The sequence below is a fragment of the Vombatus ursinus genome, unplaced genomic scaffold (genome assembly GCF_900497805.2).
Source record: "Vombatus ursinus unplaced genomic scaffold, bare-nosed wombat genome assembly UNPS02014819.1, whole genome shotgun sequence".
Lineage (NCBI taxonomy): Eukaryota > Metazoa > Chordata > Mammalia > Diprotodontia > Vombatidae > Vombatus > Vombatus ursinus.
Window position 1 is genome coordinate 2,264,064 of NW_020954597.1, and position 19,165 is coordinate 2,283,228.

General features: G+C 50.2%; 1 protein-coding gene across 5 annotated transcripts in view; it reads right to left on the reverse strand.

Moving 5' to 3' along the window:
* Positions 1-11,728: 11,728 nt before the first annotated feature.
* Positions 11,729-19,165, reverse strand: part of KLF8 (Kruppel like factor 8) — a 44,424-nt gene continuing 36,987 nt past the window's right edge. For 2 of the 5 annotated variants that reach the window (XM_027836789.1, XM_027836790.1), the window contains 3 exons: positions 14,330-14,507; positions 13,865-13,894; positions 11,729-13,476 (listed from right to left, as the gene is read on the reverse strand). In XM_027836789.1, the coding sequence (XP_027692590.1) occupies positions 13,344-13,476; positions 13,865-13,894; positions 14,330-14,507 (341 nt within the window). In that variant the 3' untranslated portion in view covers positions 11,729-13,343. Of the gene's footprint in view, positions 13,477-13,852; positions 13,895-14,329; positions 14,508-14,906; positions 15,189-19,165 lie in introns of those variants that run through there. The other 3 variants (XM_027836792.1, XM_027836791.1, XM_027836793.1) reach the window with 3 other exon arrangements.

Sequence of the window (19,165 nt, forward strand, 5' to 3'; positions counted from 1 at the left end):
GAGGAGGGGAAAGAAGGGGAAGCCTTCACTGGTTAAGTGATTTTCCCAGTGTGACAATGAGGGGAGGGCCAATTGGGCACGCCCCCACACAGCCACACCACAAAACCTTAGCGTTACAGCTAGAAAGGGACTTTAGGCATCAACTAGTTTTACAGAAGAGGAAACTGAGACAAGGGAAAGGGAAAGGACTCAGCCCATTAAGTAGCAAAAGCAGACTCGGAAACCAGATCCCCTGATTCTTCTGGCAGAGCTCTTTCCCCTGGAACACACTGACTGCAAGGTAAGTCCCAGTCCGGCTTCCCCGTCCTCTTGCTTTCCCTAGGGCAGATAAACACCAAGAGACTGTTTGCATCTTGGCTTTTCAAGGCTGGGAGTCTGGGCTGGACAGCTCTGACCAGTCTGCCCCCCTCTTCTCCCTCCACCCATTTCAAAGCATTTCCAGCTGGAAGTGACCTTAAATGTCCCCTGGTTATTACTGACTCCAACACCTTCGTTTTAGAGAGGGGTAGAGCTAGGTCCAGAGAGGCCAGGGAGTGGCTCAAAGTCCCAGAGCTAGTAAGTTAGCAGACCCAGGATTATTCACAGCCCAGAGTCAGATGCCTGCTCCAGATTCTCTCTGAATGGCCACTCCCCTCACCACCTTGCCTCCTACTCCCCAAACCAAACTTCGATAATTGCTGAAGCACACTGGAAATCCCACTCATTTTTGTCCTTCCTGTCCAGCCCCAGCACAGCGCCCAAAGCTTGGAGTAAATGGGACTCCTGTTCCATGTCTACTCGTTGCCTTTCCCCAAGCCTTCTGATGATCCCAGGGGTTGCCCATACCAAAAGGCAGTAAACACTTTAAACAGGTCCGTGTGCCCAACACAGCACTCGCTGTCCATCGAGCCTCCCCAGTGGGAGTGTGTGCAGTCATTCATTCCTTCATTCTGTCATTCAACACAGCGTTGACACCGGGCACAAGGGCTAGAGCCTGCTGGACCAGCTGTGGCTTCGAGGCCGGCTCAGCAGGTAGCATTCTACGTCTTGTCAAGGGTGTGTGGCCCCAAGCCTGTGCTCCAGATACGGACTCTGGGAGACAAGCTGGACCTTGGCTGCTTCTTCTGTGGCACCTGCTACAAGTTCCTTTGGCTTCCCATCACGCCCACGAGCCCCCAGAGCCTGAGTTTTCTTCCTTCCAGACTAGTTGTTGAATCACTTCACTTCATGTCATACAAAATGAACAAATTTCCCTCCAACGAGATGTGGCATCTCCCCACCTCGGTTTCCCACCCACCCTGTACTTTACTGGACCAGCCATCCAGTCAGTCCACTTCTCCATCATTTGGCTTTGTTCTGTGCAGGCAAGGGAACGCCCCCTAATGGCAGGTGAGAAGCTCACAACAATGCTATGGAGGTGCTGGGCCCCAAACCATGCCTCGGGCTCAGAGGAAACTTGGCTCATTCCAGGATTGGCTACCTGGCCACACCCTTTCTAACAAGTCCAGATTCGCCAGGAATGGGCAAGGATCAGAAATGACAACCAGCCCTTGCACCTACCCCACCCCTCAGAGGACAAGGTGCTCACTTAGATTCCTCCTCAGTATCATCTTCTATTCTACCTCCAGGACCCCACTCCTGTGGTTTGTGACTCCTATGCATCACCCCTTTAGTGACCCCAGCTGGTGTGGGCAGCCCCCTCTCCTCACTCTACTGTTGGCTCTCTCCCGAGGCCAGGGGCTTGGGCAGCTCACCCCTCCCTCCTTGGCACCCAAACAGCTCCAAAGCTGGTGAATATCAAATTCTTACAAATGGTTCATGACAGCCTCTCATTTTGCAATCTGATGGGCCTGACCTCTCTTCCTCTGCAGATTTCACGGGCAGCAAGAGTTCTCAGGCACAGCAGATTCTCAGACAGCTTTTCTTCTAGAAAGAAGTTGCCTGTACCACTCCGAGCTCCCTCTTTCATTCACTGCCTTGAACACAAATGCACATTGGGTGAGTTTAATGCATTCCACAAGCATTCACAAGCTAATCTCAGCAAGGTTAGGCATTGGGTGAAATCCAGAGCTAAATGAATGACTGTCTCTGCCCTCCAGAAGCTAGCTTATGATTCAGTAAGAGAGGAGGGGAAGGAGGGAGGGAGGGAGGGAGGCCAAGAGGAAGAAGGAGAAAAGGAGAGACAGAGAGAGAGAGGGAGGGAGAGAAAGAGAGACAGAGAGCAGATACAGGAAAACACAGAGAGAAGGGAGGAAGGGAGAGAAAAAGAGACAGAAAGAGAGAGACAGCAGATACAGGAGAAGACAGAGAGAAGGGAGGGAAAGAAAAGGAGACAGAGAGAGACAGAGACAGAGAGAACAGATACAGGAAAAGACAGAGAAGGGAGGGAGGGAGAGAAAGAGAGACAGACAGAGACACAGAGAGAGAACTGCACAGAGACATCTAAAACAAGAAAAAGAGCCTTTAATAGTCTAACTTGGGGGACCACTTTAATAGTTCAGAGAAAAGCCAATAGGCTTTGGACAGTCAACCACCCAAGCTCAGGGTGGAGTGAGTAAAGGAGCCTGGATGTGAAGAGACTGGCCCAAGTCACTGTCCCAGGCCATGCCAGCCTCTGGGGATGTCACTAGGTTCCACAGCACCTGGCTCAGCACTCATCACTGCTCACGACTGCAGACACATGACTCCTGTGGTTCACACCCTAAAGGCCATTCCAAGTAGTGCCAGGACTAGAACTGGACCTTGGCAGATGACTTGGGACAAGGTGGGCTGAGGGGAGAAACAGGAAATAATCAGACAAGTTACTGGGCTATCGAAGCCATAGCAATGGCCAAGGGCAAACTTCACAAGCACTAAATGGGCATGGGAACCTAGCAGGGAGGCCTGGCTAGGCAGCAGTTTTTGTCTGAAAACTATGTGGGGGTTTGACAGGGCTCCAGGCATCACGAAGGACAACAGTGGGGTATGGCAGCCAGAACCCAAACTGGATCTTAGCCCACAGGAAGAGGTAATCAAAGATCCAAAGTTAGAGGAGACCCCAGAGGGCATTGAATCCAACCCCTCATTACAGAGGAGGAAACTGAAGCAAGGATGGGCTAAGTGACTTGTCCAGAGCCAGCATCTGAGGGGGGATTCAAACCCAGGCCCCCCTGCCTCCACTTAGGTCACATTGCCTTTGATCTCTGCCTCATCAGTTCTGAGAACCACATTTTGGGAAGACCATTAAGAAACTAGGGAATTTCCTGTGAAGGCGAACAGGGCTGCGAAGGACCTGGAGAGAAGAAGTCTTCTAGTACCTAAGGGACTGTCATAGGGAAAGAGGGAGAAGGGAGGTCTGGGTGTGCTCAGCGCCCAAACCTGGAACACGGTGACATTAGGCCGAGTGCACAAGCCAGTTTTCAGCCGGCCTCCCCTGATGTGATCACTCCTAGAGCAAAGGGCTTTATATACAGGCTGGATGCTCATTTCTCCCGTATACTGCCATTAAGGGGCTACCTGTCCATCCTGGGCAACCCTCAGTGGCCACGGATGTCACCCCGCAAGGCAATGGATGGATGCCATGGGAGTCTGGGATTCCGGTGATGAGGCAACTGAAGAGGGGCCAGGGACAAGAGTACCCATGGGAAGGGACCCTGGATTTTCTCCATGTGGCACCCAGGCCCCAGGTAAGAAAGTGGATTATGAATTCCGTTAGCTAATCATGAAAAAGATGTGTATCAAACTGCCATGATGTGACTGACCATTGGCATTTCTCAGTGCCGTTTCTCCTTCTCTGCAGGAAATAGCTGCAAGGGGTCCCTTCCTTCCTTCGGGACCAATTCTGCTCTGGAACTTCCAACCAGTGAGCCCTCTGTCAAATGAGAGGATTGGCCTAGGCACTCTCTAAGGTACCTTTGAGCAGGGAAAGGTAACCAAAGGAAAAGGGAGAAGCATTTGTATAGGGCCTACTATGTGCCAGGCACTTGCCTTAGTGCTTTTTGTAAATATTATCTCATTTGATAACATTCCTTCATTCCCCACCAGATGCTCGGCTTGGTTGGACTCCATGAACATCCTGCCTCCCCCAGGATAAGCTCATTGCTTGAAATTTCATCATGGCCCAGGCAGATTGACTCAGCTTTCATGCTTGCCACCTCCTCCGCACCCTCAGTTGCCTCTCCTCTCCCATTGGAGGGCTGGGGGCGGGGGGGGCGGGAAGCAATGAGCACCTCCGAGTCGCCCTTCAGAGAGGGCTCAGGATTGGCCAGCTTGTTTCATCCCTCTTGGCTGCTCCCGTCGCTGGGGTTCCCACCTTTTCTGTAGGTCTTCTCTCATTAGATTGAGAACTACTTGAGAGTGTGGCACATTGGAGGCACTTAATAACATTTATGGACTATTTGATCCTCACAACAACCCTGGGCAGTAGGTGCTATTGTCATCCCCATTTTACAGGTGTGGAAACTGAGGTTGCCAGAGGTTAAATGACTTGTCCAGGGCTACACAGCTAGTCAGTGCCAGGAAGCTGGATTTGAACTCAAGTAGGTCCCCTTGACTCCAGGTCTAACACTCGGTGCACTGTTTCCACTCTCGCTGCCAACACTCAGGGTCAGGACTTCTCTTCCCGATTACATCCTAAAGGAAAATAATTCCCACCTCGACACATAGAAACCCATGCTTCGAACCTGGCCCCTGCATCCACCATCTCCTCATCATTGTGGAGGAGAATCACACACTCCCCAACACCACCTGGCAACACCCATCACGAATACCTGCTAAGCAGCTACTGCCGAGGAGCCCCAACCCCCACAAGCCTCAGGTCCCACAGCCATCCTCAGGAAAGTAAAGCCTGGGGACCCACCGTGCCGGCCACAAGCAGCGACGCTCTGCAGACCATTGGGGTGTTTCCAGCCTAGTGCTTACACAAGTCATTAAAAGGAAAAACTCCTTGGATAATGGGCTGGACACCCCCACCAACTGCCAACCAGCAACACCGATAGGCGAATAAGCCCAAGAGCCACAGGAACGGCACTCTCCCCCAGACACCCAGGCCTGCATCCCCACCAACTGCTGACTGGCTGCCTCCGACTGACAGATAAGCACAAGTGTCTTCCACAAGACCAGCACCAAGGAGAGCGATGCTGGGGGCGGGGTGGGGGGGGGGCGCCACACTATCCTTACCATCGCCGATACCAACTGCTAACCCAGCTGCCACCAATATTGTCACTGCTCCAAGACCAACTTTCCTGCTTTCAGGACCTGCAGCCACCAGTGAGGGCAGCCCAGCCCATTGGTGAATGGCCATACCATCCCCCCAGCCACCACCAGCCATGGGCAGGGAAGCTCAAGTGGCCCAGGACCCCCAACGTGGCTTCCTGCCTGCTCCCCAAGCACCCAAGCTCTCCCACAACAGCTGACTAGTTAAGCTCGAGAGCTAACACACAGGTCAGCCCTTACATCATTAGAGAAGGGGTCTGCATCCCTACTGCCGGATGCCATTGATGGACAGCTAAACCCAAGATCCCCAGGACTGACATTGCCCCAGCCCAGCCCCTCTGACCATCCTTGCCATCCACACCAACCGATAATTAAAAGCCACAAATAAGTAGCAGCTGCCAATCAGCTGGTATTGCTGGGTGGGTAAGCCCAAGCCAAAGCAGAGGAGGCATGGGGGGGTGACAGTGGAGAGAGCACTGGATCTGGACTCAGGAAGACGAGTTCAAATCCAGCTTCAGACACTGACTAGCTGTGTGACACTGTGCACATCATTGCACCTGTTTGCCTCAGTTTCCTTAACTGTAAAATGGAGATCCTAACAATCCCCACTTCTCAGGGCTATTGTGAGGAACCTATGAGATCCTATTGGTAAAGCACTTTGCAAATTTGAAAGCACCCTAGAAATGCCAGCAATTCTTCGAAATACAAGGACCCTTCCCAGAAGATCCATCCTGCTTCCAGTTCAGCCCCCACAGACGTTGTGGACGGGCAACCCCTTGGAAAAGAGATTCTGCATCTCAAATACCCTCAACACCAGCCCTCATTTTCCCTTTGCTCCAATCTCCAAAGAGACGGGGACCTCCTTCCTTAATTCCCCTAAGTGCTTCTCTCTCCCATAGCCTTCTCTCTCCTCCTCAAATCCTGCTCACTGAGCGCCCCCTTCCTCCCTCCTCTACACCCTCTTACCCCTTAACACCATCCCCCACTCTCTCCTCCTTTCTTCTAATATTCCTCCCCTCTTGAGGGGCCCTGGATCCTACCTCCTCCCCTATCTTCAGCAGATCACCCCTCTATCATTCTCTCTCTGTCTCCATCTCTGTGTGTGTGTCTCTGTCCTCTCTCTCTCCCTTCTTTCTCTGTGTCTCTGCCTGTCTCTGTCTCTGTCTCTGTCCCCCTCCCTCCTCTCTCTCTCCACACCTCCTGGTTACTCCCTTGCTGCCCACACTCACAAGCACATCCTGGCCCTTAAACAATTTACTAGGCCCTACCATCCCCTCAAGCCATCATCCTCTATCTCCCCTCCCTTTCACAGCCCGACTCCAAGAAAATGCTGCCCCTTCTCTCTTCCCTCACTCTCTTGCTGACTCTCTGCAGCCTAGCTGCTAAGCTCAGCAACCTCCCCCAAGTCCTCAGTGATCTCCTGATCGCCGAATTCAGAGGCTAGTCCTTCCTGGCCTCTCTGTGCCTTCTCCTCCTCCTCAGCCTCCTTTGTGAGTCGGCATTCATATCTCCCCCAACTGCTCCGTCCTGGCCTTCCCCTCTCCTTCTGGCCCCTCTCACTCAGTGATCTTGATGCAGATATCTCCCACATTGACAGATCTCGCCCCAGTCTCTCTCCTGAGCTGCCATTCGGCATTCTCTCCTCTCCAATGCATTCTCTTCAGAGTTGCCCACCCTGAGCATTAAATGCGAATGACTCCCTATTGTCTCTAGGATCAAATACAGACTCCTCCAGCATTTCAAGTCCTCCAAAACTCCATCCCTACCCATCTTTTGGGCCTTGCCCACATGCTATGGTGTAGCCTTCTTACTGTCTTTCACATCTAACACCCAGTCTCCCACCTCTGGGCCTTTGTCCCCCCATGCCAGAAATGCCCTCTGTCCTCACACTTTAGAATCCTTTACTTCATTTAAGACTCACTTTCTAAATAAAGCCTTTCCCAATCCCAACTCCCCAACTGCTAGTGCCCCCCTCCCCCAAAATCCCTTGTGTAGTCCCCCAACTCTCATTTGCATTGGACTGGAACTTCACCCTTCCACATGCATCTCTCTTGGACATATTTATTAGATGTCTACCATGTTGCCTCCACACCAATAGAATTTAAGCTTTTTGGGGACAGGGATGATTTTCAGATCTCCCTTCCCTGCCTCAAACTCTCTGCTGACCTCCAGTCTCCCATCTCCAGCTGCCTTGCAGACACCCCAAACTGGATATCCAGACTCAGCACGTCCCAAACGAAACTCATCCTCTTTCTTCCTAGACCCTCCCCTCCTCCTACCTTCTCTGCTACTCCTGAGAGCACCCCCATCCTCCCAGTCCATCAGGATCCCAACCCAGGAGTCATCCTAGACTCCTCACTCTCTCTCACTTGCCCCATATCCAATCTGTTGCCAAGGCCTATGGGTATCACCTCTACAGCATCTCTGTGGGGCAGCTAGGTGGCGCAGTGGATAGAGCACCGGCCCTGAAGTCAGGAGGACCTGAGTTCAAATCCGGCCTCAGACCAAACACTTGACACTTAGTAGCTTTGTGACCCTGGGCAAGTCACTTAACCCCAATTGCCTAAAAGAAAAACAAAAAAAGAAATAAATAAATACAGCATCTCCAAATCCACTGTCTTCTCTCCTCTGACCCTGCCCCCACCCTGGTGCAGGCCCTCATCATCTCACATCTGGACCACTGCAGTAGCTGCTGGGAGGGGGGTCCTGCCTGCCTCAGGCTTCTCCCCTCTCCAGGCCATCCTCCATTCAGCTGTCAAAGTGATTTTCCTAAAATGATGGTCCAATTGCATCACCCCCCACCACCACTCAATAAATTCTAGTGACTCCCTATTGTCTCCAGGAGCAAAATACAAGATGCTCTGTTTGGCCCCTCCTACTTTTCCAGTCTTCTTACACCTTACTCCCTGATACATACTCTTCAATCCAGTGGCCCTGACCTCCTGGCTGCTCCTCAAACTCTCTGACTGTCCACCAGGCCTGAAATGCTCTCCCTTCTCTGCTCTGACTACCAATTTCCCATCTTCCCTCACCCTTCTTCATTCCAGGGCCTTCCCTCTGTTCATTATTTCCTATGGATCCCGTAGAGTGCTTGTTTGTGTTTGTCCATGCTGTCTCTCCCACTATATTGGAAGCTCCTTGAGGGCAGGGGCTGTCTTTTGCCTCTTTCTGTATCGCCAGTGCTTAGCACAGTGCCTGGCATACAATAAGCACTTAGTAAATGTTGATTAACTGACTGCCTGCCTGACATCCCTCCCCCTCACACACTATGTTCTAGCCAAACTCTTTCCATTGGGCCTCCTCTATCTGTGCTCCAAGTCTGGAAGGTTCTCCTTCTACTTCTGACTCTTGGAACCCTTAGCTACCTCCCAGAGGAACCCTTTCCTGATCTCCCCACCTCAAGCCGTTCATCACACGCCACCCCCTTTCATGGATGCAGAGGAATTTAGTCCCCAGCACATCTCCTGGGGAACTGTCCAACCCTAACTTCATAGGGAGAAGGGAAAATACACACTCACACGGCTTCCATATACACAGACCCTCTCATGGATGGACTTAGGGACACAAACATATGGGAAGATAAGGAAACGTGCTTAAACACAAACATGGGAAGATGTGAGGGTGTGGTGTACGTGAACATGTGTGTGGTGTGCGAGCATGTGTGTGCTTTGTGAGCATGTGTGTGTAGTATCAGGTTGTGAGCATGTGTGGTATGTGTGTGAACATGTGTGTGAGTATATATGTGTGGTGTGTGAGCCTATGTGTGTATTGTGAGGTGTGTGAGCATGTGTGTGGTGTGTGTGAACATGTGTGTGAGCATGTGTGGGGTATGTGGGAACACATGTGGGTGGTATGAATGGGGTGTCCATCTCCACATGAAAGTCTTGATAAGTGTGTTTCCCCATCTCCCTAGGAGGGGACATTTGTGTTTAAATAGGTCTCCACATCTCCCTGTGAGTATAAGTTTCCTATCTCTTGGTAAAGCTTTGTATGGGTGTGTAGGTATAAAGGGGCACACTTACCTTTCAGAAAGTGGGGACACTCACCCATATATTCAGTCAACTTCCCAAAGTGCAGGGCGAGGGAAGCCTGGCTAGACAAAGATTTCTGAAAAAAGATCTGGGGGTCTGAGTGGCCTGCAAGGTCAGTAAGAATCAGTGGTGGGAGGCAACAGACAAAAGAGCCCCTGAGATCTTGGGTTCCCTCAGGAGGGTCCGAGCTTCCAAGCCCAGGGAAGTGAGAGGTTCGGAGAAACCCAGCAGACGGCACCTGGAATGTTGTGTTCAGAAGAAACATACCTCTTCGTCACCCACGATAAAGGGGCTGTGGGCCAGGAATGCTACTTCAAACCATTGAGGAGCTGCTCCAAAGGAAAAGGCCCTGATTAGCACTCTGTTCCCACAGGGATCAGCATAACCAGGGGAGAAATGGACTAATTTATAGGAAGCCACATGGGGCTGGAGCCAGTGAAGGCTCAGCTCTCCCCCTCGTCTCTATCTCTCACACACATGTGCACATAGTGTCTCTCTCCTCCCTCTTCATTCCCTCTCTACTCTTCCTTCCCCTCCCCCTCCCCCCTTCTCTCCTCCCCCCTCCTTCCCCTCCCGCTCTCCCTCTTTCCAGGATTACCGGATTTCATCACCATGTGAATATCATAACATCGTTCATCCTAAGACTCCTCAATTATTGCATTGAAATAAGTGCTCAGGGTCCCAGTTTTACAAACAGGTTAGTGGAGCCCCAAAGAACCTGGCTATCAGAAAGGCAAACCAAGAATCGTGAGATGTGCCCAAGGCAACCCAAGCAAGATGCCCACACAGACTAGGTGAGGGAGACTTCGGGGGTCAGAGGACCATTGATTTATTGGAAAAGCATCTATTAGGAAACATCTAACCTAGACTCTTTTTACAGAAAAAGAAACTGAGGCCTAGAAAGAGAGTGACTTGTCCAAAGGCACATAGCTTATAAATGATAGGACTACAATTCAAAGCTGGCCCCAGCTAGTGTAGCCTTCTGCTCTAGCTTAACTGAGCCCACTGCCATATTGCCACCTAGTATTCCTGATCGTGCCCCCAAGGTGGTCCCTGCCTGCTTTTCTCCTTCCCTCCAGCAGTTCTACATCCAGGGCTCTGTCCACTAGGTGGCATCGGAGTGACCTCCTGGTGGCCAATTGTCAGTGCTCCATGCTAGCACCTCTGGTCCTTCTCAGCAGCCTCAGCCTCACACTGTTTACAAGCCTTCTGGAAAATGAGAAGTTCTGTCATGTCGAGGAGATGTCACTTAGCTGGGGTCCTGTGGGCATGTGCGCTTCCTACTGGCACCTGTCTGCTATGAAATGACTGTGACCCTTGTCCCAAGGCCCACTGGTATGGGACCAATCATACTGAGAGAAGATGGTCGTTGTCTTCCCCGAGTTGTATCCTCCAGCAATCTGAAGTGACATCGGTCTCTTCCATCTTCTCTCTCGAAGCTGGAAGTCACCAATCAGGAAAGCGACCCACACCAAAGGGCTTTGGGACACGGGTTACATAGTATTAAATACAACCTGACAGTTCCAAAATATGAGTTAGTGATTTGGGAAGGGTCTGAAAAATTAGGGAAGAGGAGGAAGGTGATGAAAGTGGATCTATAGCGTCTCCTAAATTTGGACAAATGACATTCCCTCACCTACTTGGAGAGAGATAGAGACAAAGCAGGGAACAGCAGAACGCCAAGGCATCTGGAAAAAGGCACCTCGTGATACCTGTCTGCTTCCTCACTGGCTCCCAAGGTTGCCCTCCCCCACCACCAACCAGGAGTACAAGGGCTGGTGGGCACAGTTTCCTGGGTCGGCTCTATGCTTCTAAAGAGATTGCCAACTGTAAAGAGAAAGTCTCTGAGATGCTCATCAGCTCAACTGGAGAAAGAGAGACAGAGAGAGAGAAGAGGGAGAGGAGGGAGGGAGAAAGAAAGAGAGAGAGAGACAAAGACAGAGAGAGATGAGAGAGAGAGCGAGAGAGAGAGACAAAGAGACAGAGAGATGAGAGAAAGAGAGAGACAGAGACAGAGAGAGAGAAGAGGGAGAGGAGGGAGAGAGAGAGAGACAAAGAGACAGAGAGAGACAGAGAGAGAGACAAAGAGACAGAGAGAGAAGAGAGAAAGAGAGAGACAGAGAGAGAGGAGAGAGAGGGGGAGGAGAAGGGGGGGGCAGGGCACCAGGGTGGAGGCGGGGAGAGAGAATGAATTCAACATTACCAACAATTGGCTCAGGTCCTCTCCAAAAACTGCCTGGAAGATGTGCACGAATAAATCACCGCACTGTGCTGTCCCCTACCTGGCCCTCCTCCGAGCAGCACCAGGAGGCCTTACGTCTAGAGCCTGGAATGTTGCTGGGGCAAATAGCCTCGAAGCAGAGCAGACGCTCCTCTCCCTTCCCCCCACCCCTGCCTGGCACAGAAATGACCACACACACTAGATTTAATCAACTATTTAATCAACTATAAACAATAGACCTGTACACTATACAGTATAAAGTTTTCTAAAAGTCTATACAAATCAAACGGTAATCACAGGAAAAAAAATTGTACTTAATTTTATTTCTTTCATTGAAGAGATCCCTGGGAAAAGGGTTGTGCCTGAGACCAGGAGGTGGAGAGACCTGGGGAAGTTAGCCTTGTAGCCCCAAGAAAACACCTGGAGATAAAAGGGGCTGCCTCTGGAGGTAGTGAGCTCCCTGTCACTTCCAGTGTTTGAGAAGAGGCTGGACTAACCACCTTTCAGGGAAATGAAAGAGGGGCTGCACCTGCTTCTCAGAGTGGCCCAGAAGAAGAGCTGTACAGGGAGGGCTCTGGGAAGAAGCACAGGGGCAGGGCCCGAGCGAGCGCCAGTCACCGGGAGCCAGTCAGCGCCTCTCTCAGCTGCACCCCACATCTCCCCAAGGCTGGGCTTGGCCAAATAGACTCTAACTCCAGGAGCTAGTGCCCGAGAGCAGCCAAACAGCCCATCTTCATGTACCCATCTGCACTAACCAAGGCTCTGTAGAAACAGGTCCAAGCTGAACACTCCCAAGAAGAGTAGAACCTCAAAACCCACCACACAATGAGCAATGAACGCTTTGTCCAGCCCATAACAACAACATCTCACGAGGCCTGAGTTCAGATCATCCCCCACGACATCCCCCCACCCCCACCCAGCTGAGTATCCACCCAAGACCCTTCTCCCCGACCGCCTGCCGAAATGTGCTTGAACATCAGAAGCAGAAAGGGAACATTGCGTTCGTTCCGAGTCCCAAACCAACCCTTGGACCTTGGCCGCTCTCCCAGGCCTCTCCGTGAATCACAAACTGCAGGGCACTATTGAGGGAGCCTGGTGCCAAGGGGGCCTTCGTGGCACCCTCCCCTAAAAGGTATCCCATTTGGGAATGGATAGCATTAACTCTGGGCTCCCAAGTTCCCGGGTCTGGGAAGAAGTAGGGGGAGGAGTCGTGCCAGGAGGTTCTCCTCTCAATCCGCTCCTCGGCTCCTGGCTACGCCTACCTAGAAGTCAGGCTAAAGAGCAGGCCCCCGACACCCCTCGATGGGGGCATTTCCTTGGAGGTTGGCAATCGCTGCAAATGCAGTCCTTGTCCCCAGTCATGTGATTAGCAACCCATCTGGGGGAAGTGGAGGACAAGGTGGGAAAATGTCAGGCCTGGGTCTTTCAGGTCCACTGACATAAGGTGGTGCCCTCAGTGCGAAAGGGGCCCCGTCGAGCCTAGCTCAGCCCCCAAGATTCCCATACCGACAAACAGCAAGGCCAGAAGGCCCCTGGTAGGCAGGGGGCAAAGCACCCAACTAGAAAAAAGCAGGCAAAAGGTGGAGAGAAAAGCTAAGTGGCCAGCGGAACCTTCCAGTGAGGATGGCTCCCCCTCAGGGGCCTTTGAAAAGGGAAAAGGGAAAGGTCAGTGGGAGAAACTGTGTCCTGCCACCCTCCAGCTTGGGAGGGCCAGTGAGGCAGGACTTCCCAGTGGCAGCAGCAGCAGCCAGTGGTCTGTGCATAAGAGGAGGCAGAGAAGCCCCAGGAATTGCTGCCACTTATCTCCTCTCCCCTCCTCAGGAGGAGGACAAGGCCAGGGCCTGGGGGCTGCTGGTGTATTGGGAAACACTGTTTCTAAATGAGCCCTGCTGGCCTGACACTAGGAAGGCAGCAGGGGCTTACTCAGCATCCGAGTCCATTGGCAGGTAAGTGGGCAGCAGGAGGTACCCTGAAGTAGCTGCCAACTGGTCGTCTGCGTTCCACTGTTGGGGCTCAGTCTTGGAGAAAGATCCCAGGGAACTTGCCAGTTTCCTGGGAAGAAAAGTGCCTGATCACCCAGCAGCCCCCAGCCCTGCTCAAAGCTGCCATCTATCCCAGAACCAAGGCCCTACCTCCTGCTTGTGGCTTCTTTTGGCCAAGGGTTTCTAGCACTGGGGCATGGCAGCCTCAACTAGGTCACCATGGACAGTGACTCCCCAGGCTTAGCTTGAACCCAGCAGCCTGCTATGTCCGGGCAGTGGGCTTGGGACCTGGGGGGAGGGGTGGGGTGGGGTGGGGTGGGGTGGGGTGGGGGGCAGGGGGGAAGCTCAGTCGGAGGAGGGGGGGAAGAAATCTGGGCAATGACCAATTACTTTGCATTCATGTCCCTCAAGGGCCTACGTGGGAGAAAGGGGTATCAGAAAGTTACCGGCCGACTCACTCCAAACACTGATCCGAAGCAGGACAAGAGCTGGGTAGAAGGTGGAACGACAGGAAGGAAAAGGAAACAACAGGAAAGAAGAGAGAAAACAGGGTTAGCTCAGCCCAAACTTGAGCTCCCAGCTTCTGTTCACGTGGCTGTGTTCACAGGTGCGGAGGTGACCATGAGAGTCACCCACTCTGGGCTGAATTCTCGCCTGGGCTCTAGGGAGGTCAACGGGGAGCCGCTCCGGCTCACCCTCTTCACTCTCCTTCTAGGTGCAGCACTGCCAAAGCAGAGGGCCTCATGGCGGTGGTGGCGGTGGTGGTGACTCTGGCGTGGAATGGGCAGGGAGAAGAGAAAGAGGAGGACAGGAGGGAGGAAGGGAAAGAGAAAGGGGGAAGGAGGGGAGGGGCAGCAGGAAGGAGAAAGAAGAGGACAAGGAGGAGGAGAGGAGGGACAGGACGTGGCGGCAACCAGGCTCACATCATGATATGCCGCCGCCGGTGGAGGGCCAGGTGGTCTGAGCGGGAGAAGCTTCGGTCACAGTCTGAGCAGTGGAAGGGTTTGATGCCTGTGTGCTTTCGGAAATGCCGGGTCAACTCGTCTGAGCGAGCAAATTTCCAGGTGCAGCCTTCCCAGGTGCATTTGTATGGCTTCTCTCCTGGAAGGGGGACACAAGCAAGGACACACACATTCAACATGGAGAAGGGCTGCTATCATACGACAGCTCCTTCCTGAACCTCCCCCAGAAGCCTGTGCCTGAGGGAGGGGCTGAACTGCCAATAAAACAGATGGGCACACCTGGGCACAGGTATCTTTGCTGTTATCCCCCCCCCAGGTGACATATTCACATTCCTCAAAAAAAAAAAAAAACAACCAACTCAGCCATCTCCTGTCTGAACCCACTTAAATATGGTAACACGTAAAAGTTACTCTGTGAGTCATTTGCCAATTTGCTTCAGGAGAAGGAGTTCCTACAGGGAGAGTACCCAACAGGGACAAACTTGCCACAGTCCAAGCTGGAGCCAGACTGGTAGAGTGGAAAGCGTGCTGACCTTGGACAAGAAGCGTGCAGTCAATGAGGGACAGCCAAGAATCCTTGCCAATACTGCTACCAGCCACTGAAAAGGCACTGGAAGGAAGTGGTTGCCACCACCTGGCCAAGACTAGTCACTAGATGTCTCTCCAGAGGGGGGTCTGCCTGACTCCACCTGGACAACAGTCCGGTGAGGAGTATTGAGGAAAACCACTGATGGCTCCGATCTGTTTTCTGTCAGCAGCACCAAGGGGGCCGAGGCAAGATGGCAGACAGGAAGCCATAGAGCCGAGATCCTGACAAGCCCTTCACAACAACCAAGAAAAAGGACCAGAATGAATTCTCAATCGGTCAATAAACCACTTATTAAGCATTTATTATGTGCCAGGCACTGTGCTAAGTGCTGGGGATGCAAAAAGAGTCAAAAGACTGCCCTTGAGGAATGGAGGGGACAACAAGTAAGCAAGGAAGTACAAATAAGTTATGGACAGAATAAATGACAATAGTTAGAAGAGGAAAGACATTCAAATTAAGAAGGGTTGGGAAAGGGTTCCTAGAGAAGGTAGGATTCTGACTGGGAAAGCCAAGACAAAGTAAGAGTGAGTCATTTTTGAGCCCATCTCTCCTGGCTTGGGGAGACAGAGAGGTTCGCAGACATTGAGGACAGAGGGCCAATCCTGGGTACCTGGAGGAAATACTGAAGCAGAAAGAGAGCCCAGGGAATCCTTGAATTACCACCATCTGGCAGCTCTACTTCCTACTACCCAATTCTGGGTTCCAGATCCAGGGCAGAGAAGAGTGGGGTCATGAATGTTGGCCCTCAGTAGGGCCTACTGAGCAGGGTGCACGTGGGGGGCTGTGGGGCTCTGAGCCCAGGAGCAGAGCAGGGACTCAGTTCTAGCCTTTAGCCCACCATGTAAGCCTGCAGTGGAGTAACCAGGGCAGGGTTCCCAGACCAAATCAGGGACTGCATTCAGTTGCTCCAAACCTGCAGAACCTCCCAGTGGGTTAACAGTGACTGAGTCCAGCAGCCGTCTATAGCAACTGAACCACACATGAGCCAACAGACCCAAACCTGGGTCAGGAACATGCAGACCTCTGGTGAGGAGGACAGGGAGCAGACCCCTCCCCAGATCACACCACTTCAGAAGTACCGAACACATGCAGGCCCCCACACTGAGTTGGGAAAACAGCAGAAAGACATAACAGACCTTCTCCCCAGAAGTGTGGCAGAGCCCAGCCTTAACATCAAGTCTAAAGTCAGGCAGGACACAGGCTGGAAGAATGAGCAAGCGAAAGAACCCAACCATGAAGAGCTAGTACAAGGACAGAGACACTCAAAAGGAAGAGAAGGGAAAAAATCATTTAAATACTATGTGCCAAGCACTGTGCTAAATGCCTTTTTTTTTTTTTTACAAATATGATGGGGCAGCTAGGTGGCATAGTGCATAGAGCTCCAGCCTTGGAGTCAGGTGGACCTGAGTTCAAATCTGACCTCAGACACCTGACACTTAACTAGCTGTGTGATCCTGGACAAGTCACTTAACCCCAATTGCCTCAACAAAAAAGAAAAAGAAAAAAAAGAAAAAGAAAAGAAAAGAAAAAAAATACAAATATGATCTCATTTGATCCTCACAACAACCCTAGCAGGTAGTGCTGTTATTATCTTCATTTTACAGCTAAAGAAACTAAGCTAAACAGAGGTGAAATGACCTGCCCAGGGTCACATAGCTAGTAAAGTGTCTAAGGCTGGATTGGAACTCAGGATTTTCTGACTCCAGGACCAGCGCTCTCTTGACTGCAGTGCCCCCTAGTTACCTCAAGCTCAACACACAAACCCAGAAGAAGAGAATTATTTGAAAACATCTACAAGCAAAGCCTCAGAGAAAAACACAGCTGGGACACAAGACCAACAAGAATTCCTAGAAAAAAGTGAGAGTTTAAGAAAGAGCAAAAAAAAACTGTTTTCAACCAAATGAATAGGGAATACAATAAAGGGAAGAATGGGAAAAGAAGTAAGAGCTGGGAAAGCTATGAGAAGCCAATTAACAGCTTGGAAAAAGAAATATAAAACCTCAGTGAAGAAAATAACTCCTCGAAAATTAGCAAAATGGAGGCAGCTACATGGCACAGTGGATAAAGCACTGGTCCTGGATTCAGGAAGACCTGAGTTCAAATCTGTCCCCAGACACTTGACACTTACTAGCTGTGTGACCCTGGGCAAGTCATTTCACCCACCCCATTGCTTCGTAAAAAAAAAAAAAACCAAACCAAAACAAAACAAAACCAAAAGGACATGAAAATTAGCAAAATGGAAGTCAATAACTCCATGAGACATCCAGAAATAATAAAACAAATTGAAAAGACTGAAAAAATAGAAGAAAATGTTAAATGTCATCTTCAGAAATACAAATGATTTGTAAAATAGATCGAGGAGAGATAATTTAAGAATCATTGGTCTACTTGAAAGCTATAAACAAAAATAGATATCATATTTCCAAAAAAAATCATAAAAGAAAACTGCCCACATATCTTAGAATCAAAGGGTAAAGTAGAAATTGAAAGAATCTATAGCCACCTCCTGAAATAAACACCAAAATGAAAACTCCCAAGAATGTTACAGCCAAAACTCAGAGTTTCCAGGTCAAGAAAACCAACCTTCTAAATGAAATGGATAAATATTTACAAAAATATAACTTGCCGAAATGAGCAGAACAGCAAATAGAATACTTAAATAACTCTTTCTTTAAAAAAAGAAATTGAACAAGCCATAAATGAACTCCTCTCCATCCCCCAGAAAACTAAGATCAAATAGATTTACAAGTGAATTTTACCAAACACTTAAAGAATAATTAACTCCAATACTATATAAACTGTTTGAAAAAAATAGGCAAAATCAGAGTCCTCCCAAATTCCTTCTGTGATACAAATATGGTCTTGATACCTAAATCAGGGATAGTCAAAACAGAGAAAGAAAAGTATAAATCAATTTCCTTAATGAATATTGATGCAAAATTTTAAAATAAAATATTAGCAAGAATATTACAGCAATATCTCACAAAGATCATACACAGGCTGGATTTATAGGCATGCAGGGCCGGTTCAGTATTAGGAAAATTATAAGCATAATTGGCCATATTAATAACAAATACAACAAAAAGCATATGATTATTTTAATAGATGCAGAAAAAAGTTTTGATAAAATACAATCAATACAATGGAAAGTACAATAAACAGAGCTTTCCTTAGAATGATAAGTAGTAACCCTAAAGCCAAGAGCCAGAATTATTTATAATAGGGACAAGCTAGAAGTCTTTCCAATAAGATCAGAGGTAAAGCAAGGATGTCCATTATCACCATTACCACCACTACTATTCAATTTGGCCTTGAAATGTTAGCTATAGCAATAAGACAAGAAAAGAAATTAAAGGAATAAGCAGAGGCAAAGAAGAAACAAAACTATCACTTTTTGCAGATGATATGCTGAGTTACTTAGAATTCTAGAGAGTCAACATTGTGAGTGACACTCGCATGGCAACAGATAGTTGAGTGACAGCAGAGCTGATGGGGTGTGTGATAGGCAGCTGTGATGCAGTAGATAGAGCACTGGGCCTGGAGGCAAGGAGACCTGAGTTCAAATCTGGCCCTCAAACATTTACTAGCTGTATGACCCTGGGCAAGTCATTTAACCTTTCTTTGCTCCAGCTTCCGCATCTGTAAAATGGGGGATAATAACAGCACCTACCTCCCAGGGTCGTTGTGAGGATCAAATGAGATTGTGTTTATATAAAGCACTTAGCACAGTGCTGGGCACACAGTATGTCTTAATAAATGCTTGGTTCTTCCTTCCTTTCTTGTGCCGGCCGCGCCGTGCACTCTCCTCCTATAAGGAGCAGGCTGCCAGAGTCATACTTACCAGTCTTCAGTGCCTACCCGGATTAAACACACAGAGACGAGCCGACCAGGAGGTGCCAACACCCGAGCTTTATTCAGAGGCCATCACAGCAAGGCCAAGCAGGAAGGCCATAGCAAGAGAGCAGGAGCAAAGAGAGAGCGAGCTCCGACCAGAACCGTTCCTTAAGTACCTACTTAGCCCCTCCTCCTCAGCCCGCCTACTAGTCAATGATTGTAGGGTCAGATACCGGAAGGGGATGTCTGAGTTTAGCGCACCAAGGGAGAGGAAGTGACGCAGGAGGCTAGGACCGGATACAGGAAGGAGGCGTCTGGGATTAGCGCATAGACAAAGAGAGAGCACGTGACCTAGGAAGTCAGGCCCAGATACC